Genomic DNA, 25,270 nt, shown 5'->3' with positions numbered 1-25,270 from the left:
GTCCACTGGGGTTGCCAGGTACCAAGGCAAGCCCCCCCCCCCCCCGCCCACGCATCAGATCGCCAAATGGAACTAATTTTCTGAGCCTTTATGAACGCAGAAACATGTTCACAACTTAATTTTTTTTTCAGGGTCTTGTGCACTTGCACAAGACCACCTGTCTGCTATTTAGCCAAACATACTAATATCACTGGATTGTCCTTGTCAATTTCATCTTTCATTTCAGGCTTCCCTTGCTAGCAAACACTTCTTAAAAAAAAAGACTGCTTCATGTTCTACTAAAGTATGACCACCCGCCCGTAAAGCTCCTTCTTTCCTGCAGCTGCCAGCCACTTTTGGCTCCCCCACACTCCATGCTTGTTGCTTCCCTCCTCTGGTCTCTGTTCCTACCTGTCATATATATGGGTTACAGAGCAATGAGCGGGATTGTTCAACATATGCAAATGTCATGGCACAGCAGAAAAACAGAGGGGAAATTGCACAAATTTCAAGGCAGAGCTCTAAAACTAAGGGGGAAATTGTGCAAGTCTCATGGCAAAGCAGTAAAATTGAGGGTAAAACTGCAAATTTCAGGTCAGAGCAGTAAAACTAAGGGAAATACTGCACAAATCTCATGGCAGAGCAGTAAAATGGAGGGGCACACCTGCACACTTGTGCAGGGCTGAAAAAGAAATTGGCAATGCATTCAGAACACTCTCTGGTATCCTTTCTTCTTGATTTTTAGGAGCATGGGGTGGAAGGCACTGAGAAGGGATGAGGGAGGATGGTGTTGGCACTAGTGAGATGGTACTAGTTTTTGTAGGGCAGGGGTTTTTGCCGCTCTTTCCGGACAGCTCTCTAGCCGTTCCCAAGAACCCATGTTGCCCTGCTGGGTTTGGATATCCCATGAAACCATGAGTATGAACAACCCAACAAGCTATGGGTTCTCAGGGTGGCCGATTCATGAAAAGTAGGCTACTCTGCGGAAACTGCACTGGGTTCAGACAACCGATTGGCAATGGTGGGTTATTGTGTCGGGCAAACCAGGTCAGCAAAATAAGCACTTGCCAGAATGGAAGCTCTTGTAGCATTTTTCGATGCTATGTCTATGGTCTTTTTCACACTTTAAATTGGGAAACAAGACACAACATGTTCTGACAGAAATCTATATGACTGTGGTCCAGATACATGAGGTTGTATTCTATAGCTCTCCACTTTCTACAGAGAATGACTTTTATCATTTATTACTCTGACATCTCGATTACCTCATCATACCCATTAATTTATGGTAAATGTTCCAAGCCTTTATTTCTTCTGCAAGTGCTGTCCTCATTGGCAGACCATGCTGATGTTAGAGCCCACACTTGAATTCTCAGATGGCAACCCAGAATGCACTGCCAGGGTTACAGAGAAGAATACATAAGGTGGTATGAGTTTTTGGAGCTCTGGTAGAGCGGCAGTGCAGTGTAGCAGTTAGACTGTCAGGTCAGGATTGGGGAGACGTAGCTTTAAATTCTCACTGATCCCATAAAGTTCAATGGATAGGTCAAGCCAGTAAAATTCTACAGGTCAGCTTGAGATCACTTTTGACTTGCTACTTGCATTCAAACCACTTCTTTTCCATAAATAATTCTTACAGCAATTGGTTCATTACTGTGAATAACTAATACACAGTTATGATCGTCCAGTGTCTGGCATAATACCATTAAAAACTCTAGCATTTCAATATAAACAGATTTACCTACAAAAGCTTAAAAAACTCATGGACTCACCAACTGGTACTTCTAATATGAAGTCTGGTGTTTTGTCATAACCTTTCGCACGTAACTGATCTTCAGCTATAGAGAGAATGAATGTTATAAACAATGGTATTATTCTATTAACCAGATAGCAGAATAATTAATTTTCTTTTTAACAGAGGTACAAGAATTACTAATGCACTCATACATATCCTTCTTATGCATGCAATGCTGTGTCAGATTAAATGAACCTTCTTAGCAAACCTGAAACATGAATATAAAAATGCTTCTTTGTCATCTCTGCATTTTTATGTCTTCATTATAAACATCATTAATTCAACCTGTCATACAGTACTTTGTTACTGAAAAATATTCAAAATAAAGAAATATTTTAACTGATTGAATATGTCTCAAAGTAAATTTAAGAAATAGCTAGTATTATCACAGTGAAGACATGCTGTCCTTTTGCCACAATTTATATTTCAGGCAGAAATGAATATAAGGCCTATTCATTGAAAAGTTATTATAGGGTGTGGAAGTTATCACAGACCCTTAGGGTGACATCCAGCATTACTCTGGAGGAAGGGAGTTCATGGAAACTGACCTTCCTGCCTGCCCCTTCCCCCAGGAGCTTCCCCAAATGCTACAGAGAAGGTCAGGGGGCCCTCCTGAATGAAGTAGCCTATGGTGAGGGGGACTAAGGGGGAGTTCCTCCAAATCAAGCAGAGGCACCCAGACATGTCTCCGCCTGATTTTTGGGCTCCCCCCGCTCCACTCAGCACCTCTCAGTTTTAGTGAATACTAGCTAATGTCCCATTATATTTGATGGGAAGGAGTGGGATTCTAGCCCTTTCCCAAAACCCACTCTCTCTACTTGAAGGGCTTTCTAATATTGTAAAGTAGGCATATTATGGAATATGCCTACTTTACAATCTTATTTATTATTTTGGACATTCTGATAGTCAGGGGTGAGAGAGATAATTGATCCTTGTGGGTGGTTATAAACTAGAAGGGTATGCTATCAAATACATACATACATACATATATTAAAACCCAGTATTTAAGTTAAACTGCCATTAGTTGAAGAAACTAATATGTAAGCAAAGGGATATTCTGCAATTGTGGACTTAAAACTGCACGTCCTTCAAATTAGATTTAATTTAAAATGTAGGGTTAACCCAGATGCTCAATGGGAAAAATGCATAACTGTGTACATGTATCTATGTATTTCTATTTCTATATCTACATCTATACGCACATACTTTTGAGATATATGCATGCCCCTCCTCCTTTTGAGCCAAAGTACAGTTTGGAAATAATTTATATTTTGAAGGAAGAGTGCTAATGGGAAGCAGTTCAGCATGGGTACTCTTGCTGCTAGGGTACAATTGTGTTTAACGTAGAAAAGAGGGAAGAAAAGAGAAGGACTTGAATGCCATTGAATATATATTTAATTTGTTGGCTATCCATGCAATACCACATTTTGCTTATAGTTGTTTGTCCAATTATTTGCCTATGAGGATTCCAAGAGGATATGAGGACTTGGTCGTATTGCATTCTTCTTCTTTACTAATCCCGCTATTTCACCAAAGATAAATTTATAATACCATGTTGGCTAATACTGCACATCCCATTTTTTCTGGATGGTTAACAAGATGGTATGTAAAACTTTTTTCATGATACGTTCATTTACAGCATGGATTTTCTTTTCTTTTTTAATGCGGATTAGCTTTCATAAGGATGTTGACCATTTAGCCTAGAATTCTACTAGTGTTAGCCTAGAATTCTACTATCTCAAGCTGCAAAACACGTAGAATGGATCTAAGGCTGCAATATTCACATATGTGGGAGTGGGTTAGTCCCATTAAACTAAATTTACATCAGGTGAATAGGCCTCGGTTGTACATCTCAGAAATAAAGAAAACCCGTGGTACTTCATCTCACTTAGAATTAAAAATGTTTTCATGTTCTAAATAATGTGCCTTTAATGACTTTGTGCCAATTTACCTAAGAGACCGTTTCCTTTACTATGTATAGGGCTGGTCCTACCATTAGGTAGACTGAGGCAACTGTCTCAGCTAATGTTGAGTGCTGAGAAAGGGCATCAAATTACTAGTTATTTAATTCATTATTACTGTATTTTTTTTCTCTGCACAAAACACTTGTATGATTTTCTGCCTCAGGTGCCAACGCAACCTGGCACAGCCTTGGATACTATGCACCTTGACTTGGAGGGGTGCACCATTTGTTGTTTCACCTCAGGCAGCAAAATGTCTTGGGCTGGTCCTGCTATGTGCCATTGTAAGATCTGCCAAAAACAACATTTTGTTTGCACCCACTGTTCAAGACAGCAAGCTGAGTAAGTAAAGGGTTCTCTTTCTAAACACAGGAGCATTAATAAATACACTGTACAATGTCACAGATTAATTAAAAAAATATTTATCTACAGGCAGGAGTGCCTATATTGCTATACCATTTACTTAATTGTGTTAGGAAACCAATACACATGCCTATTAAAATTGTTTTGACAAATTCTGTTGAAAGCTTGCATTCTGAAAACTTATCCATACTAACTAACCTCAATGGAACTGTAAACACAAGATTATAGTTAGTTCTTAGGTTCTGCACAAATCACAGAAAGGAAACCTTGTACAATTCGGAGGCAGATATGCTGTTTTCCTTTAAATCTTGCTATTAAATCCAACTATCTTTCTTCCTCCTTCAAAATATGTTCTGTTTAATTATGCTAGCACTTTTAATCCTGCTATTACTGAAACAATAGACAATTAATTTTTGTTTTAAATCATGACATTTCTATTTTGTTTTGGTTGAATTTAAACGTTTTTTGCAATGTCCTTCTTGTAGCACACTTTCTCATATTGAGATGTCACCATTCAACATATCAAATCCAAAAGCACATATTGTGCTTTATTTGGAAAGTAAAAACAAACAAACAATCCTTTAAGTAATAATAACCACTGTATGCAAGTGTTAACTGTAATATTAAAAGTCATGCTTCTGATATGATGAACAATAATATCCTTATGTAGGTTAACACCAAACATCATTCTGATTAAAGGGATAATGCAGGTAGCTTTAATATAATTGTACAAAAATAATAAACATACATCTAAAGAAACCAGTGAATCCCTCCTGTAGAGATGTTGTTTTTTAATACATAAAGCATTATGCAGCTAGTATTTCTTATGCTTCCTCCTAAGTCTCCTAAGACCTAGATTATGACTAATATCTCATGACACCAAAAGTAATACAGTAGCTGATATTAAAGCATTTTTTCCAGCTACTTATTCTATAAAATATTAATTGCTAGCTCGTGCACGTGCAGTATGGGGTATTAGGTAACTGAGTTCCTGCTCAGGTCTAAATCAATAAAAGATAACATGTACTGCATCAATCATTTCTTAGCCTCCCTTCACTACTTAATACAGGGTATCTGTGGAGACCTCTTTTACAAACAGCTACTGAGATTTCCAATGTTCAGGTACAAGATTATACTATAAACTCTTACCTAAAAAAGATATGTTTTTCTCCAAAAGCATTTCTTGCAGTAAGACTTCATGCTCATGTCCAATTGCACTGATTTTTTGCCATTAAGGAAGTAAATAAGTTATATCTTGGCAACAAAACTCAGTTTTAGAACTGTTCAGCACTTTGTGGCTCAATACAGTAGTCTAGAACTGAAAACTGACTAGCCATGATGGAGCTCCTAATTGTACTTTTTTTTTTAACTTACCCATTTTCAGTCCACAAACTAGAGAGAGCAGAGCTGGGGTGAGGGGAAATCAAAGACTGTCAAGGCATGGTGCCAGACACATTCATCTTCTCATGCACTTTAGGCCACATTAGGGTGAGAGGTGAAAAAGCTCAGGATGGGATGTTGAGTCTCTTTATAATCCTGCGGAGCACTAAAATAACACTTAAATCAGTGTGGTATAGTGGTAAGAGTGTTGGAGTAGGAATGGGGAGAACCAGGTTCGAATCCCCACTAAGCCACAAAATTAACACGGTGGTTTTGAGCCAGTCACTATCTCTCAACCTAACCTACCTCCCAGATTTCTAAGGATAAAATGGGGGTGGGGGTGGGGGGAACCATGTATGCTGCATTGTGCTCCTTGGAGAAAAAGCAGAGTATAAATGAACTAACTAAATAAATGAACATCCTTTTTCATATTCCCAGTAATGCAATTAAGGTAAAGGTAGGAAAAGTGATATCTTCTTAGAATTCCTTAATTGTCTATAGATAAGAATCCTACATTTGTCCATATGTTAGTCCCACCATGGTTGCGTCTTGGTTACTGTGTCCTCCTCTATCTAGCAAAGTAGGTTTCTTAGTTTCCTACCACAAGACAGTCTTAGATATCAAAAGACTTTCTGTTAATCCAGTGGATGATGCTTCACCAAGTCTGAAAAAGTAATCAGGTCGACATTTTCATTGAGCTGTCCACCACAACCCCAAGTTCTCTTTCTTGGTCAGTCACTTCTAGCTCAGATCCCATCAGCTTACAAACTGGGATCTTTTGCCCCAACAAGCATCACTTGTTGGTTACACTGAACCGTAACCATTTTTATTGCCATTTTTATGCCCATTCTCCCAACCTGGAGAGATCCTTTTGGAGCGCCTTGCAATCCCTGTTTGTTTTAACCTTCCTAAATAATTTGTGAGAGGAAAGGGAGAGCACAAGTAGAAAGAGCCACGAATGGAAGAATCATGCAATAAACCCCACACCACTTTGCTCCAACAAAAAAAATCACTACTAGTAGCCCAAATGGTTTTCATATGCACAGTCTTCTCCTGTACACACAGGCCTGGTTCAGACTATCATCTCAAACACGGGTGAAGAACTGCTTTTAGCCCAAGAGCTGAATTAAATTTTGAAAAAGGTCTCAGGGGCCAGATTCCAGTGGTGGGTAGGGCTGAAGACAAAAGGCGTGGTGCCAAAAATGCCAGCATATTGTAGCTTCAAGCTCTTACTGCTAGCATCTTGGCCTTAGGAGAGGCATTTCAATCTTTTAGAATGGGGAAAAAACTGCACAAAAGCTGGGAAACCATCAAACCATCAGTAGTTGGAAGAAAGGGGGCATGGCTCTCTGGGGAACTCCAGAGGGCCTGATTGGGACCCTGGGAGGGCCAGATTTCACCCCCAAGGCTGAGGGTCCTCATGCCTGATCTAAAACATGGTTTAGGTAATTGCAAATGAGATGAAGCAAGCATCAGGCTTGCATGGACCCCATCTCATTTGTATGCAGCAGGAGGAGAATGAAAGCTTCAGCTTTCCCTTTTGACTAAGCCACAATTTCCCATGATGTATGAATTCAGGGAGAAGGGTTTATTTTAACTCTAATTAGTAAACAACCCAGGATATCAAGGCATGGCTCACCAGGGCTCATTTTCATCTAAACCATGTTTTATATTAGCTGCTCCCAACCTTTTGGGTTGGTGGGTATATCTCCAAAACATAAACCACTCTTTTGAACCCAATAAAGGTGGCGCTGGTGAGAAGTACTTTATTTTCCAGCCAGCCAGCCAGCCTCCCAGATCTTAAAAAATCTTAATAAAATCAAAATCAGGAGGGGCACGGAGACTGGCAGATACCAAAAGAGGTGTCCACAGGCACATTGGTGCTCACGGGCACAATACTGGAGAACTCAGTTCCAGATAATAGCCTGACCTGGGGTTATACAAGCACACATGCAAAATTGTTATTTTGAGTAGCACAGTTACAGATTCTGTGAATCTGATTTTGGGTGGTGTGACATCTGTAATCATGTTAACAGAAACTGCCAGAAATTAACCCTTTGCACTTGTACCTGAATGAGTGATGGAGAGCACAATATTCATAAAGAATAGGTTACATATCCTGTACTTTAAATGGTGACATGAAAGACAGAATTTAGCAGGCTTAGATTTCTTGGTTATCAGAATTTTTCTTCTGCATAACTATTAAAGAAATGGTAGCACTGATCTTCCTTAGCCATTGGGTGGTACAGAAATGTAATAAATAAATAAATTTGTACCTGGATAGCATGTCTGACTAGAAAGCAATAGGTATCTCTTCATAGCTTTACATACCTATTGCTGTATGTTGCTGTATTGGTTTTAATGTTTTTATCAATGTTTTATATAAATGATTTATCAATTATTATATATTTTAATAGTATTTTAATGTATGTTACAATGAAATATACATTAAAATATGTGTATTACAACTTATTTTAATGTATTTAAATTTTCTTGTAAACCGTTTAGAGATATTTTAAAAATATGGTATGTGGTATATAAATCTTGTAAATAAAACAAACAAAATATATTTAGCTCTTTCTGTTGCCAGTTAAAGCAAGAGATAGGTTCAAGCTGCTGATATCTTGGTTTTATAACACACACTGCACACCGCAGGATGTTCATAATGCAAAATCTGACAAATGTTAATGGAATAAAGTGCTGGTAAAGGTGATTCCTTATTTCCTTATTTCTGTAATTCCACTAGAAATCTTTTTCATTCTTAAAATTATCATAGCATATATCCCTCTGTTGCCATTTTCTTTAGCCATAGCACTTCCAAGATAAAAAACATTGTAATTAAGACGTTTTTCAAAAATCATGAACTTCTGAATGTACAATTTTGTATGATTTTAAATAAATTTATGCATAGTTCTTTTTCCTCCTCCTCTCTAATTTCTAGCAACAATTACATCTGGAATACAAAAAGTAATAAGAAATATTACAGAGTAGTGGAAATCATGTGCTACATCAAACTCCACTGTAATGACAGAGCCAAACAAAGAAAATGAATGATGGCAAAACTATAAGACAAATTCTACAAACAAAATTTATAATGCACCATAAGCAGAAACACTTAGACTTCATCTACAGTAATACCTGTTATTGATGTATGGCACTGACCATGGGGCAAAACTTGTAAATAACCTCACAAACCATTTTCTTCTCATGCAATCCAGCAGTCTAGCTTCCCGTAAGCATCCGAACTATTACTGAAAAATAGCCTCCTGGCATTTACAAAGAGGTTGACTTCATGCTTTAGTCCATGCATATATAATTAGATAGTTGTATTTAAAATCAATATGCAAGCCTTAGAAGACATTATGCTTTTAAAACCTTAACTTTAAATTGATTTTAAGCTACTTTGAACGCCTTAAAATTAACAACTAATTCAGCAGCATATATTCTCAAATGCTGCTTTCCTACACAGAGATAATCTAATTTTGCAATCACCACCTATAGTTGACCATTAAAAAACATTTTAATTACTTCTAACTGTTACCATAGCATTCCTTGAAAACTGATCTGAAATTAAGATGATCTCCAATGTACATAAAAATATCTTCTAAAAAATATTAAAATATAGTGAACGTATTATCCATATCCTATAAAGTGGCACTACATCAGAAGATTCTCAAGGGCACGGAGTTTTACCCCATGCAATGGTCATGCTCAAACCTAATCCTCTAGTGTGATATAGCTGGAAATGGCAGAACTATCTTGCGTCAATGTCCCATGCTAATAGGGCAATTTATGTATCAGCAGGGGAATCTCACTTTCCCTCTTAACTATAGCTTGGATTCCAAGATAAATTCACCCCACAAAAGTCCCCGCACAAAGCCAATCCAAACAGTTGCAGGGAGGTGGCCTCCTGAAAAATATGGGATGGGGGCTGCTGTGGGAGGGGAAAACTGCTCAAAATTGGGTGGGGCCAAAGGCCTTTATGGCTGAACAGGATCTGAATCCAGACTCCCATGCTAATATTACGTAATCTGTGACTGTGCGTGTAGGCTGGGGGCCATTCTTGGCATCACTGAATGGAATGTTTCCCTATGTAAGTGTGGTGCCAAGCAAGCCAGGTGGAGCAGATGTTTAGGAAGCTTAAGGAGCACAGACAGCTAGGTTGTGCTGTATTCAGCTCTCTCAAGGGCACCCTGGAGGAACAACTAATTAGCCATGCCACTGAACATCTCTGAAAGAGCTCTCTGAGGTCTGTTATTACTTTCCCCTCCTTTCTTGGTGGGCAGTCTTCAGGCTCCCTGGATCTTTGTTTTTAAGTAGAACCCCAAGGTCTATAACCAGAGCCAGGTGCAAAACAGTAGCTTGGGGGTTGAGCCATATGCAAAATGGTAGCTTGGAGAAAGTCATTACCTAATGCATCTTATGATCCATATACTGGGATGATCTGCATATACAGGGGAGGAGATGTTTGAATTTGAATAGAATTACTGATCTTCTATCCATTGAAGAATTTTATTGCCCATCAAGTACTATGCAGGGTCCTAGGTCTGATGGAGTTAGCTGCTCCCACAATAAAGTTCTAGACACTTCTCTGTTTTCGCTAACTAACTTGAATGGTATTATCCCTTTTGGATAGACACAGGAGCAGGGTGCTGGTAAGTCAGATATTGTCACTTACAGATTTTAAATCAGAATTTCAAATATACTTTGTCCAATGAAAAATGCAAAGCAACTAAGAATTCTTATACGACAATGTAAGTTATGACAGCTAATAATTTAATGCAAGATTGCATATTTCATGTGACCAACAGCAAAAGGATTCCATCTAAGTACAGGAAATGTGTATCTACTGAACTGACAACTTTCACATGGCATATCTGATGTTAGTTAAACAATGTAAGAGACAGGGTCTGCAGCGACCCTCTCGTAGTTGATTGAATGTAAAATAGAGGAGTATGATATGTGTTTTGTGAAGCAGAACTTTATGTCAGGTTAAAGCTAGACACGTCTCCTCCACAGAGTCTAAGCTCATCACTGTGCTCCTAAAATTTTATGGGAAAGGATACTGTTTGATGCAGTCCACCAGTGGTCCATAACAACAGTCATTCACAGTACACTGCAGACAAATAAGAGAAGTAGTACAGAGCTGGGCAACTACAGAACTGTTATAGTTTAACAGAATCCTATAAACAATAATTACTTTTCTTAGTAAGAACTATCAAAAGCTTTTCAGAAATAATCATAGAAAACAAAAATTGCACTTTTTATTATCTATAAAAACAACCCATTAAAAAGTGAAATGCTCTCTTTACAAATATTGCATTGTTATATCTGCATTGCCTCACCTCCGTGATAGATTATGATGACAGTAATTAAATGAGGTTTAAAATCATTTACTTTGCTAGACAGATAAGAGCATCGCCACTGAAAAGGGATGTCTGTGATGAGTACCTGATAGACCTGATTGGCTAGAACTCCATCTGGAATCTGAGAAGGGTCCCGCAGCATACTGTTTATAAGAGTTTTGGTAGCTGTGGAAGAAGAAGAAGATATTGTAAGTGTTGTTGTAAACATGTCACTAACCAGCTGTCACAGAAAAAACGAGATATGGCTTTGGGGAGGAGGGAAGATACATTTCTTCACGTATCAATATTTCTCAATTAAACAGTCGGAATCTGAAATATTCAGGTGAACTATTCTTCACTACTGAAATATTCTTCACATTTAATACCTTACGTTATAAATTACAAAATTAAGTTCTGTGACTGGGATCCATATATGAATCATCTGTAAAAGCAGTTTAATGGGGAAAAATGGGTAGGTGGGGGAAATACCCTCTCATGCACCTGTGAGAAAATTTTCCTTTACACTGCTCTTCTGAAACTTCCCAACTTTAAGAAGCAATTTTGAAGAGAACAGAAGCACAAGCCACTTCCTGTAATTTTTTGCATGTCTGCATTACATAGGTAAACCCTGGGTTCCAGCTCTGGCTTGGCTCTTCCCTAACGAGCCAGAGTTCCTGGCTGGCACATTATATTAACAACGCTGGGATGCAATGAGGTAGTGTGGTGCACCAGCATGCTCACGCGTTCCCAGCTCACTCACACATTGTGATTTGCAAACTGGCCCACGTGTCTAAAACTGATCAGCATCTGAACTAAACAGTACCTCAGTGCATTCCAGTTTCAAATTTGCCATATGTATTTTATTTTATTTAAAGTATTTCTAAACTGCTTTTTATTGAAAGGATTCCAGGGTGGTATAAAATAGTCATAAAAACTATTGATACAAAATACGATTCAGTGATTAATCCCCACTCCACCCCAGCCCCCTCTCTCCCGGCTATCTTATGTTGGCTCAAGCTCTACAAAGTCAGGAAATTGGAAGCTAAGGCTGATGCCTTAACAGATATGCCCTGTGATCATTCATGATGTGCAATGTCTCAAACTGTATACGTTTTAAAATATTGTGTGAAGTTGTATACTGAAACCATTAGATTAAAACATTCCGTTCAATGCTTTACCAGAGGAAGATGTACAATAGACTATTCAACCTTATTTTCAAATATAGTTCCAAACCACCTATTAAAATTATTGAATATGAGTGATGGATAACACCCAATGCATTTTCAGTATTTACTAAGTTAAACTCGTAATATTTCATGATTTAGCATATATTGTTCATTGGCACTAGAATAAAGATACCAGAAGTATGTCCCAGACAAAATAGGCTAAATGTTTTAAACAGATTATTTATAAAGAAAAAATAATGGACAGTCTGCTAATATAACTCATTTATTTCCCTAATATTTTTATATTGACTAAATGTGGGATATAAACAAGTGTTTCCTAAACTTTATAAAGCTGTACTTGCAGGCCTGGTGTCAGGGGTCAGCATGGGTGGGCAGCTGCTGAGGGCCCAGAGGCTCAGACCTGACCCTGTCAGACTGTGGTGTCGTCTCCTGTCCTCCTCCTCGCCTAGCCAGCCTTGCTGGCAAAAGGAAATGCAGCAGCAGCCAGCTGGACAAGCCTGCAGGGCCCGTGCCACTCCATTAAAACACACACACACACATTTTTTTTTAGTCTTACATTTTGTGTAGCAGTGATCGAAACAAATCAGATGCTGCCTTGGGGGAGGGGGGCAATGAGGGCATAGGATCAGTAAAAAAACTCTGCCCCTTCACCACTCCTGTGGCTGTCCCCAAAAGAGAGAGTGTCCAATTGGTTCAGATTACTGCTACTCAAAATGTGAAGTAAACAATAGCTTTATTTTGAAATGGAGTGGCACAGGCCCTGCAGCCCCATTGAGACCATATTACAGTAGTCTAAATGTGTGGTTACCAGTGCATGAATCACAGTGGCTGGGCTATTCCTATCCAGAAATGGGTGTAGTGGGCATACCAGCCAGAGCTGATAGTGGGTGCTCTGAGCCTGGTCCCCTGGACCTCTAGTTACAGAAATGGATCCAGAAGCACCCCAAGGCTATGTACCTGTTCCTTCAGAGGGAGTTCAACACCCTCCAGAATACCTGAACAACCCAATTCCCAATTCACCTGAACAACCCAATTCCTGGATTGGGAACCACCCACCCATAGGGTATGTGTCTCGTCAGGTTTCAGCTTCGGTTTATTAGCTTTCATCCAGCCCATAACGGCATCCAGGCACCGGTTTAGAGAAGAAAGTCCCTCCTCCAAAGGCTAAAGCACAAGACTAGATTTCTGTATATGTTGGGGTAAGTTGACCCATCCATCTATCTGTCCAATATCCACATATCAAATAAACAGGCCCCTATGCAGATGTTATGATCTCTTGGTTGTATCCAATGTTAGCCTAACGTAAGTCCCATTCATTTCAATGCATCTACTCTAAGCAGGATGAACACTGGATACAAACCTATGTGTGGGCATTTGATGTCTGGAAAGGCAGGCCTGTTGCCATTATCCCCCACAATAAGTTCAATGAACAGGGCTTAGGACTCTGGTTTGTGGAAAGATCAGCACCCACACCCCAAATTCAACTTCTCAGCAATGGACCCTGAGTCAGGGGTGTTGTTAAAAGCAGGCCCACCTGGGCACAGGCCCTGGATGTTTTTTTGAGCTGTCCTAACTGCCATTTTGTTTTACATTTTCCAATAGACTTGCATTGGAAAACAAAAACGGCCATAACTTTTTTAGTGTGTAAGATAAATACATGAAATTTGGCAGCTTGGTATCCACCATGGAGCTGACTGAATATGCCAAATTTCAGGCAGTTAGGTCTAGTGGCTTTTGTGTTAATCATAGGTAAATTCTGCTATTTTCAAGAAAATCTGTCAAAGCAAAGAGCTGTAATTTCTTTGTTCTTCCACATAAGTGCATGGAATTTGGGGGCCTAGCAGGCCCTATGAAGCTGACCGAACCTACCAAGTTTCAGACAGTTAGGTCCAGTGGCTTTTGAGCTTGCCATGAGACAAGAGGAGGTTGGGGGATGTTGACCTGGTGTTGAATGGGGTACGGCTACCCTTGAAAGACCAGGTCCGCAGCCTGGGGGTCATTTTGGACTCCCAGCTGTCCATGGAGGCTCAGGTGTCAGCTGTGAGCCAGACAGCGCTGTATCAACTCCATCTGATACGGCGGCTGCGCCCCTTCCTTCCCGACCATCTGCTGCCATCGGTAGTACATGCCCTGGTCTCCTCTCGTTTAGACTACTGTAATGTGCTCTATGTGGGGTTACCCTTGAAGACGGTTCGGAAACTGCAGCTGGTACAGAACGCGGCGGCTCGCCTGATTAAAGGCAGCTGCCGGCGAGATCACATCACTCCAGTGCTGAAGGAGTTGCACTGGTTAACAGTTGTTTTCCGGGCCAAATTCAAGGTGTTGGTTTTGACCTTTAAAACCCTATATGGTTCCGGCCCAGCCTATCTTAAGGAGCGCCTCCAGCAGCACCAGACAGGCCGCTTAACAAGATCAGCCTCCAATGGCCTTCTCTCTGTCCCATCAGCCAGGACAGCTAGACTGGTGGGGATGAGGGAGAGGGCCTTTTCTGTGGTGGCCCCCACTCTGTGGAACTCCCTTCCTAGGGAACTCCGTCATGCCCCCTCTTTAATGAGCTTCCGTCATGCATTAAAAACGTGGTTGTTCAGGCAGGCATTTGGGGTGGGTTAGGGTATTTTAGAAAATGTTTTTATTGTAGAATTTTATTGTTTTAAACTGTTTTATTGTATGTTGTACATCGCCCAGAGTGGCTGGGTGACCAGCCAGATGGGTGATTAATATTTAATAATAATAATAATAATAATAATGTTTCCTTTTCTCAAAATCTAAAACAAAAAAGTAAAAGCTGTCAAGCCACCCAGGGGATTAGGAACCAAATCAGAAGGTGTTTAAGGTGACCATTAGGAGGTCACTATCCCTAATCTCTGGTGTAGGTTTTTTTTGAGGTACAATAAACCTCTTTTCCCCTACTTTTCTGCTCTTACATGCCCACTGTTGGGAGCTTGCCTGCAATTAAATTTTGAAGAGGGAGAAGGAAGGGAAGAAAGAGTTCCATGTGAAATACTGGTACTTCACACAGCATCTGATTTTACTGCCCCCAAACTGGAACCTTTGGCTTCTGCAAAAGTTTAGTAGCTTCAGTACAGCAAAGGATCCAATCAGTCTCCACAAACTTCTTTCTCCCTCTCCACTTTAATTTCTCCTAAATAGCTGTAGGACTCAAATAATGCCAAAGGGAGGGTTAGGACTATGTAGCGTCATGATCGAGAAACTGCTGGGGCTTTTAAATAGGTTCTACAGTTTTAAAAAAGCTAGAAAAAACCCTCAGCCACCTCACATCATAAAGTTCATTTAAGTACGTGCAATCCTTATAAACCCTCCACAGCCTCCTAAAATCCTCTGAAGTCATCACCATGGCGATCACTCGTGACCAAGTAAGATGTCTTCCAGGGGTGGAGTCTTAGCAGTGGGTCTGTAGATGGCTGCGAAGGCCAATTCTGGATCCACACAGCCTCCCACAGTGAGGACATAGGTTTCCAGGTGGAAGGCGATCACGATGAGGATTTGCTTGACGTGCCTTCCGCTGACCTCATTTCTCCCTTTCGCCCTGTACTCGTGCTTCTTCAAAGTCCACAGCACCTTTAATACAGGCTGACCTCCAGTTGGAACGCTCATGGGTTAGAGCTTCCCACTTCTCAATGCTTATGTTACTTTTTTTAGATTAGCTTTGAGAACATCTTTAAATCTCTTTTGCTGTCCACCAATATTCCGTTTTCCATTCGTAAGTTGGGAATAAAGTAGCTGCTTTGGAAGACGATGATCAGGCATTCGAACAACATGGCCGGTCCAGCGAAGTTGATGTTGGAGAATCATTGTTTCAACACTGGTGGTCTTTGCTTCTTCCAGTACGCTCACATTAGTCCGTCTGTCTTCCCAAGTAATTTGCAGAATTTTTCGGAGGCAGCGTTGATAAATCTTTTGAGAAGTTGGAGGTGGTGTTTATAGGTGGTCCATGTTTCACAGGCGTACAGTAAGGTCGGTAGTACAATGGCTTTGTAAACAAGCATTATGGTCTCCCTGTGAATGTCCCAGTCCTCGAACACTCTACGCGTCATTCGGAAGAATGCTACACTCGCAGAGCTCAGGCGATGCTGAATTTCAGCGTCTATGTTGGCTTTTGTGGAGAGATGGCTGCCAAGATAAGAAAAGTGATTGACATTTTCCAGCATCACACCGTTAAGCTGGATTGATGGCGCTACAGAGGGGTTGGTTTGTGCTTGCTGGTAAAGCACTTTGGTTTTTTTGATGTTAAGCGAGAGGTCGAGCTTTTCATATGCTGCTGCGAAGATGTCTAGGATAGTTTGGAGATCTTCCTCTGAATGTGCGCAGATTACGTTATCATCAGCATATTGAAGTTCTATGACAGAGGTTGTAATTACTTTACTTTTTGCTTTCAGCCTACTGAGATTAAAAAGTTTTCCATCTGTTCGATACATGATTTCGACACCTGTGGGAAGTTTCCCTTCAACGAGGTGTAGAATCATAGCGATGAAGATAGCGAATAAAGTTGGAGCAATAACGCATCCCTGTTTAATGCCTGATCCCACTTTGAATGGGATCACTTTGAGAGCCATTGTTATCCAAGATTGTTGCCGTCATGGAGGAGCTGCAAGACGTTCACAAATTTATTAGGGCATCCGGTATTCAAAAGGGTGGTCCAGAGAGCAATTCGGTTTACAGTGTCGAAGGCCTTAGTCAGATCAATAAACGCCATGTACAGAGGTTGGTTTTGCTCCCTGCATTTTTCTTGGAGCTGTTGTGCGGTGAAGATCATATCCACTGTCCCCCTGGAGGGGCGGAAGCCATTTTGGGATTCAGGGAGGATGTCTTCTGAGAAAGGTAAAAGGCGGTTTGCAAGGATCCTTGCCAGGATTTTGCCTGCCGTAGCTAGAAGGGAGATGCCTCGATAGTTTCCACAATCTGTTCTATCACCCTTTTTGAAGAGAGTGATAATTATGGCATCCCTGAAGTCTGCTGGGATCTCCTCCCTCATCCAGATTTTTTTGATGAGCTTGTGAAGCTGTCGTGTAGCTTCAGGCCCTCCTTCTTTAAAGCCTTGAACAGGGATCCCATCGAGTCCGCTAGCTTTGTTATTTTTCATTTGGTTGATGGCTTTACTGACTTCCCTCGCTTGCTGGATCGTCACCTTGCTGTGGTGAGTAGGCTTGTGTGTTCCAATGAACCCTGTGACCGAAGCTGTCGGGAGTCATGTACTCCCAGCAGGGCCACCCATGGTGGTAAGGTCAAGGGGGAGGAACCAGACAAAGAACGATCCAAGGAAGTCCTCAACGGCAGAACAGGTGGAAGGTAACAAGGTGTATGTTACAACAGCTGTGAAGGCGGATGAAGGTTGCAGCAGATAAAGGACTATCAATCGTCATGTTATTCATGCCATTCGATTAGAGCCTTTTTCTGTGAAGACTGTGTTGATCATTGTGCACTGATCTCCACATATAAAACAAATTCACGCACAGGCATCTTCCAATCCTCTGAAGTACCACCTCTCTGAAAGGAGCCACTTGGCTTAGGAAATTCTCTCCAGCGCGAGAAATGGGGGGAATTCTCTCCCCCATTTCCAGTCACCATTCTTCTTTTCTTCTTCCTTCCCCACTCCTGTTCTTTCTTTCTCTTCTTTATTCCACCCAGAGCATATCTAGGTGAATTCTTAAAGAAAATTCTCTTCAGTGGGCAAGAGTAGTTCTGAACTGTATGTGACTTTATACAAACACACAAGAGGGTTGGTTTTTCTCCTTCTCACTCAAGTTTTTGAGAAAAGTGGGTTGACATAGTTGCAGAGAAACAAATCTGGGGCTGTTTTGTTTGTCAGTTGCCATTATCCCACAATAGGAAGGGCTGTAGTTCAGAGCACATGATTGGCATGCAGAAGGTCCCACGTTCAATCCCCAGCATCTCCAGGTAGGGCTAGGAAAGAATCCTGCCTGAAACCCTGGAAAGTTGCTGCAGCCAGTCAGTGTCAACAATACTGGGCTAGATGGACCCAGAGTCTGGCTCAGTATAAGGCAGCTTCCTATGTTCCTATGAAAAGAAAGCTTTAATGAAAAAACAGGCGTTTTTGGTTTGTTTTTTAAGTGGAGGGGAGATAAATATTGCTAATTTATACAATCCTATGTCCTGCCAACCTAGCTGTTCGAAAGCAAGAAATTGCAAGTAGATAAATAGGTACCACCTCGGCGGGAAAGGTAACAGCGTTCCGTGCACCTCAGTGTTCAGTCATGCATGTAAATTTGCATGCATGTATATCCTTCAGAAACTTTGCAGTTTTCTTGCCTGGGGAACACCTCTACTGACCTGTGCATTTTCATACAAATTTACCCAAAAACTATTGGGGAAGAGGTGAATGGAATGGAAAGCCAATCACTCCCTCCCCCAAATTGGAGAACTTCCCTTCCACATGAACTGCTGCACCTATCCTCCTGAAACTTTGCTGGTTTCTTACTTAGGGACACCTCTAGGCTGTCTGTAATTTCCAGAACAATGGTCCACAAGGAACATAGGGAGATAAGTATGTCCTCTTTTGGAGGCCTCAAAATGTCAAGGCCACCCTTGCACAAAAACTCTTGTGGCTATCATTCTGAAATTTGACAGATACGATCTTCTCTGATAGAGCAATGAATCCTGAAATTTTTATCCAATTCTTCCAAGGAATAAAAATGCTATTGGCATTTCCCTTTAAAAGAAAATCAAAATATAAACCCTGCACCTATTTTTCTGACATTGGGCAGGTGTAATCCCTTTCTAGGGGGCTATTATGCCTGAAATTATCATCCAGTTGTGACCAAGAGAAAAAAGTTACAGTTTTTTTCTAATTTCCCATAGTAGTCAACAGGAAGCATAAAGATTCATTTTTCCAAACATTGACTCAGGTTTGGTGCTGAGCTGAAGTCTTCCGACTACAAATTGGCCAGAGCAGAAGTGGGATGTTTTCCAAAATGCTGAATCAGGGTCTGAGTTGAAGTGGGGTGGGGGGTCAGTGCACACTCCTTATGTATGTATGTAATCTATACACACACACAAGCACACCGCATGTACATACGACACACACACACACATATATTAGACATGCGCTTAGACGTGTGTGTGTGTATATATATATATATATATATATGCAAACTTGTGTTATGGGCCCCAGATCTTTTAAGAACCTAGCAACGTCCCTGCCCTGAGTAATGCCTTAATATGAGTGAAAAGTCAACATGGGCACCAGGATGTATACTTCAAATACCAAGAACCATATATAGCTAGTTCCAGAAGTCAAGGAATGTCTGTTAGTAAGTCTATTTTGATAATTCTCCCATTGTATTTTCACTTATCTTCAGATAGGGCAGTTAATTGGAAAATATTTCTTCAACAGTAAACTGCCCAGAGACCTTTGGCTGTTAGGCAGTAAAGAAACTTAATGAACGAATGAATGGTAGTGTGAGAATCCCAAAACAAAAACTTACTACCAAATTAACAATTCAAAATGTTGCTTCCCCTCCACAGCACTGTTTCCCAAGTCAGAAGGGAGACGGATTACAGTTTAGGCACATCAAGCATTGTAGTGTTTATTAAATAAATGTTACTTTATTGCCAGACCTTACAGTCAGGGCCGGCCTGATGCGGGTGCATCAGGCAGTGCAGAATGGGAAGAGCTCCTCTCAGGATATTTCAGCCAGCTCTCTCAGGAGGCCCCTGCAGCTGGGGGAAGAAGGTAGAAGCAGCTGGCCAGGAGGCTGGCTGGCAAGCAGGGAGAAATATTGCGAGAGGCAGGGAGACAGGAGCTGCTACTGCTGCCCCCCCCCCCCCGAAGGGCAGCAGGATGCCTAGGGCCGGGCCTGCTTATAGTGAATAAATAAAGGCCGAGAGCTTATATATATTTACACACGCGCACGCACACACACACACAGATACACATATTGAAAGACAGGTTAAACAAGGCTGAAAAAAGTAACACTTATTAGGGGACAGTCCACAAAATTTGAAGATTACATAGAAATGTTTTTTCTTGACCCATAAAATAGTGCATAGTTTAAAAAAATAAAATGCAATAATATTTGTATTTTAAAATGCAGAACTTCTTAAAATACTTTTAATAAGATATCTTAGCTGAACATATGGATACCTAACTAACTGCAAGTGCTCAGTTGCAGCTTGGGAGTTTCAGGTATTTTCTTGAAGTTATATGAAACTAGTTGTGGAAAGCCACATCCAGCAATATTTAATAAACTGCAGTCATCCATTGAACATCAAGCCACTTTCTCATGCTAAGCCTAGACTACATTACATTTTTCTATTTCCAAAGAAATATTGCAAGTGTTTAAAATATCTTTATTGCCATTATTTTAATTAGGTTGCTAAATAATAATTAAATTGAAGCCAGACAGGCAAATTTATCCAGGTAAATTTTTCCAAAGTAAATATTTCCAAAGTTTATTCTTGAACTCCACATTTTTACATTTAATCCACAACTTGTCTGTGTAAAAATAGCCAAAGCAAATCACCACAAAAGAAATAATACTCTCATTTCCCCCATCTATCAGCATAATCAGAACCATTAAAAAATTGTTTTAATGGATTGTATTGACCGCTAGGTTAGTGAAAAAAATACAAGTGGCATTATTCCTTAGTAATTGCACAAGCATACTGGAACAACTAACACAACTAGCACAAACAATATCCAGTCTAATGAAGTCACAATGAATTGTGAAACTGTTTGTGAAACGGCTTGCACTACCACTTGTGAAATAGCTTGCACAAGTGGAATCAAAGTACTGGTTTTAACACTAGCACAAACATGAAAACAGGGTTTCCACAAGTGGTAGAAGCTTTTTGCTAGCAATGTTTCTGAGAAGTGCTGGTGCTTAGGCTTGGTTGAATCTCCAAGGAAAGGGAATTCCATTGTTTTAGGAAAATGACTAATAATGCTGTCTACATTCTTCTGTTGTCTTAGCATGTTGCACAAATAACATTATGAGAAGCGTAATCTTAATTGGGAGACTGTGATGGCACACAGGTTGTGTGTGTGGGAGAGGTAAGGAGATAGGCAGAGTGGGCCAAGCCAGTTAGCCTGTCTTTATTTTATTCAATATATTCCTTAGATGTCTTTCAAGACGGTGGTCTTCCCAAGGTGCCTTACAATAAATTCATTATCAATTACTTATTTATTTGATTTGTGTCCCACCTTTCTACCATGAAAAATGGCACTCAAAGCAGTGCCAAATAAACCCTTAAATTTAAGCAATTGTAAAACAAGTCAGTTAAAATAAAATTTCTAATTTCTAACAGCAGCAAATACCACAGAACATTTTCAATTAAAAGCCAGAGAGAACAAGTATGTGTTCAAATCCCTTTTGTTCAAATTAAATTTCTTTAAATTTAATTTGTTTGTTCAAATTTTGTTCTCTTAAAAGCAGCCAGAGATGGAGACAGCAGTGTATCTCTCAGGAGGGAATGTCACAGGGTAGATGCTACCACTGAAAAGGCCTGATCTTTTGCGCCCACCAAACTTACTCATCTTAGTGGTGGGCCAGTAGGTACAGCTCCAAAGATGATCTTAAAGCATGGGCAGGTTTCATATGGTTTGGGTGATCTTTCAAATAATCTGGACCGAAACTGTTTAGGTCTTTAAAAGTTAACACCAGCACTTTATAGTTTGACCTGGAAATGCACTGGCTAGCAGTGCAGCTGGTATAGAATTCGCATAATATGATACAACCATCTAGCCCCAACAAGAATGCAAGCAGCTACTTGTACCAGCTGAAGGTTCCAAGTTGTATTTAAAGGCTTCCCCACATAGAGTATATTAGAGTATTAAAGTTTGAATGTAACTATGGCATGCGTAGTTGAGACTAGGCCTGCTTCCCCTAGCTAAGGTTGTAGCTGATATATCAACTTAGGTTTGATTGATGACAGTGTGGCCCAAAGCTCCAGGTGGACATTTCATCTATATATTGAATAGAACAGAGGACAAGAAGGAGCTTTGCAGTATCCAACAGACCAAAGATCACAGGGTAGAGCAGCACCATCTTCTAAGACTGATCTCCCAGGTGGACTGGAACCACCAGAAAGCCATGCCCTCTAAACCCAATCAGCCAAAGGATGCTATGATTGACAGTATTGAAAGCCACAGGTATTGAATGCCATTTTTAACAGTCAGAGGTAGATGCAGTGAGGACACCATCTGGTCGTATTGTTATGGATACTTTTCAGCTTGTGCATCTGAGAATGTGGACAAACTTCTTGGAGGCCTACAACTGATACCCCAGATCCCTGCCCATCATGACCTTTACCATTTGCCAGAGCAGAGCTGGGTCTCTGAATTTCAGAAATAAGAAATGTTTCATTGAGGGTGGGAATGGTATCTAATCTCTTTTAGGAGGCCGTGGTTAGGCCCTCCTGAAAAAAATACCAAATTTAGACACCTCAGTCTATGACAACTATGTCAACCTTCCCTTTTTGATAAAAGTTCTGGAGCAAGTGGTGGCATCTCAAATCCATGTTTGGAGGATACTGATTATTTTGATCCATTCTAGTCCATGATCAGGCTTGGTTTTGGGATGGAAACAGCCTCAGTCGCCCTGAAGGACAACTTACCGCAGGGGATAGATAGGGGAAGTGCACCTGATGTGAGAACCATGGAATGCTACCCAAAATGGTACCCCTGAAGAGAGCTCTTCACCTCCATTCTTCCTAATATAATTACTGCATGGAGAGACACCTTTACATGGAGACTCTCAATGCCCACTCTACATATTCATGGCAGTCACAATCAGAGACATGAAGAATTGCCATAGGATAATGGTTATCCATGGAATAAACCTTTCTTAACATTACAGTGGAGGTGGGAAGAACTTGGGATGGGAATAGTGTTTCAATGCTGAACATAATGTGTGCTCCAGATTGAAGGCTCACACATTACGTTATTGGATATACATAGTTTAGTGCATAATCATTTTCTGTACAATACGTATGTCCAAGTTTAGCTTTCACAGAGCTAAATTAAGGGAGCAATCCTATGACCGCTAGTCAGTGGCTAGACAGCCATAAGTTACCTGGTTTTCCAGGAACCAACCTCGGAGCCCGTGCTCCGAGGTTGGTTCCTGGAGAACCAACCTTCCCCCTTCCGGGGAGCATGGAGTGGCCAAAATGGGGTGTTCTGGGGTGGGGAGGGCAGAAATGCCGGTATGACACATCCTATGTGTCATCCAGCAGACTCCTCCCCCGCTCTGCCCTCCCGCAGCTAGACAGCCAAAATCAGCTGTCTAGCTGCAAATGAAGGCCAGGAGCAGCATGGAGGGAACGATCCCCTCCATGTTTCTCCTGCCCTGCATTGGATAGGCAATCGCCTCCGAGTTTGGAGGCGGCCGCCTATCTGCATAGGATTGCGCCCTTAGCCTCTGTATGTCTATTATTCACTTCCCACATGGCATTTTGTACATCTTCTATATCCCACAACCACTGAATAACAGATCACAAGATGGCTATCAGAAAGCAGTGAGATCACCTGTGCAAAATTCCCAAATTAAATTCATTATCAGCCTGACTATTATCAGTGTGCTATGTTTGTTGCATGTGAACCAGCAACTCAAATAAGCTAATCTAATGACAGCAGTAATTAGAGCATCTTCACAGCTGTAAATATTTTCTTCTGGATACATGATCAATCAGTCCAACTTAAAATGAATTAATATCCACTTAGTAACACTGGTGTTGCGCTATAACCCAACTCCCTTAGATAAAGTAGATGGTTCATCACCAACAATCCTAGGTCAGTAAAGCTGATAAAACTCCTATACGAGAAAAGATATCCAGTCAGAGAGCTTCCACAATAATTAATGGTAGTATATAATTATTAATTAACAGTTCATCAAAAGTACAGGAAATACAACTCAAAAGATACACAAAAAGAGAAGGAAAGATATTCAGACTGATAGAATTTGCTGCGACTCAGACACTAGCAACTTATTCAGAATAAGGAAATGGTACAGTTCTCCTGGGACAGTACCACTTCAGAATGCAAGCAAGAGATTGCATGCTTGAATACTTTTCTACAGCAAAGATATGGCTACATACAGCAAACCTGAACGTCAAGGAGAAGGCTAAACCAGACCCCTTCCCCTGACAGGCTAGCTTTCCATGAACAGGGAGGATGGATGGAGATTAAGTATTATTTGCATATGTATTCTGAAGGCACTCAACACCAGATTGTGACAAACCTAATATTCTGAATAGACCAACCAGCCCCTTTCAGCACCTTTATTTCAATATTCCATGTGGAGCCCCTCAATAGGCTTTGCTTTATTTTCTAGTACATAGCCTCAGATTCCTTTTCTTTTCTTTTTAACAACACCTCAGCTAATTGGATATGGTTTTATTTATTTATTACGTTTCTATACTACCCAATAGCCAAAGCTCTCTGGGCGGTTCACAACTAACTCTTTTATAATGTAAGTCCGGAATCATTTGGGAGCTGGAAGCATTCTCTAAATAAATTTGTGTCTCGCCTACTTATATCAGAGATGTAGCTGTTCTCATCAGTTGACAAAACAGTCCATCTCCTTTAAGGGCTTTTACTAGTCCCAAATTCCCATAAATAGCAGGAGCACCACCTCAATATTTTGTCTCTTGGAAACATCCAGCCAGGTGACTAAAGATGCTTTCTCTCAGCTCTGCGTTTCTGCAAGAAACTCTACATGTGGTCTGAAATCCACGACTCTGGTCAAGCAGGTAATATGTAACTAGCTGAATTTTATTGATTTTATTTACAAGCAGGTGCATGTGGTTTGGGTGTCCTTCTTTTCTTTGGTCTTTCCTTCACCCCACTCCCCAAATAAATTCCTTTAGATACATGGACATTTGGCTTCCTTGTTTCAAAAGGTATTTCTCAGGAACTTCTCACTAAAATCTTCCCCATGTGCTAAGACTGCATGAACACAAGCTGCCCCTTGTGTTTTTAGGATATTTCACAAGGATTTGTTAAGATATGGGCTTTGGGAAAGTAAATCCAAAGCTCCTTACTGTGTAATAATTCTAGAGTTGGACTAAAAGGACAGCTCCTTGGCAGGAGGGCCTAGAAACTCCCCAAGCAGCAGGACAGCCTAGAGTGTATCAGGACGTTTAGCCTGTCAGGTGGCACTCATAATTCTTTTTAGGGAGAATGCTTATACAAAAGGGCACTTGCTAGTAGGCTAAGCCCCTTCCCCCCCCATCTGTTACACAGGTAAGTGTATAATGTATATTTTCCCAACAGGTAGACAGAAC

General features: G+C 40.7%; 1 protein-coding gene and 1 long non-coding RNA gene across 2 annotated transcripts in view; one reads left to right on the top strand and one right to left on the bottom strand.

The window, feature by feature from the left end:
• LOC146357293 (uncharacterized) overlaps positions 1-25,270 on the top strand; it is a 534,301-nt gene that overhangs the window by 151,566 nt on the left and 357,465 nt on the right. The window lies entirely within an intron of this gene.
• CDIN1 (CDAN1 interacting nuclease 1) overlaps positions 1-25,270 on the bottom strand; it is a 186,995-nt gene that overhangs the window by 77,308 nt on the left and 84,417 nt on the right. The window contains exons 6-9 of the mRNA XM_084844521.1: positions 10,930-11,009; positions 10,545-10,594; positions 5,248-5,315; positions 1,752-1,817 (exon numbers count right to left, since the gene is read on the bottom strand). Of these exons, the coding sequence (XP_084700647.1) occupies positions 1,752-1,817; positions 5,248-5,315; positions 10,545-10,594; positions 10,930-11,009 (264 nt within the window). The remainder of the gene's footprint in view (positions 1-1,751; positions 1,818-5,247; positions 5,316-10,544; positions 10,595-10,929; positions 11,010-25,270) is intronic.

Source organism: Heloderma suspectum, chromosome 1 (assembly GCF_057233095.1).
Source record: "Heloderma suspectum isolate Gila_16-S chromosome 1, 16-S_ref, whole genome shotgun sequence".
Taxonomy (NCBI): Eukaryota; Metazoa; Chordata; class Lepidosauria; order Squamata; family Helodermatidae; genus Heloderma; species Heloderma suspectum.
This window is presented reverse-complemented; position numbering and strand designations above follow the sequence as displayed.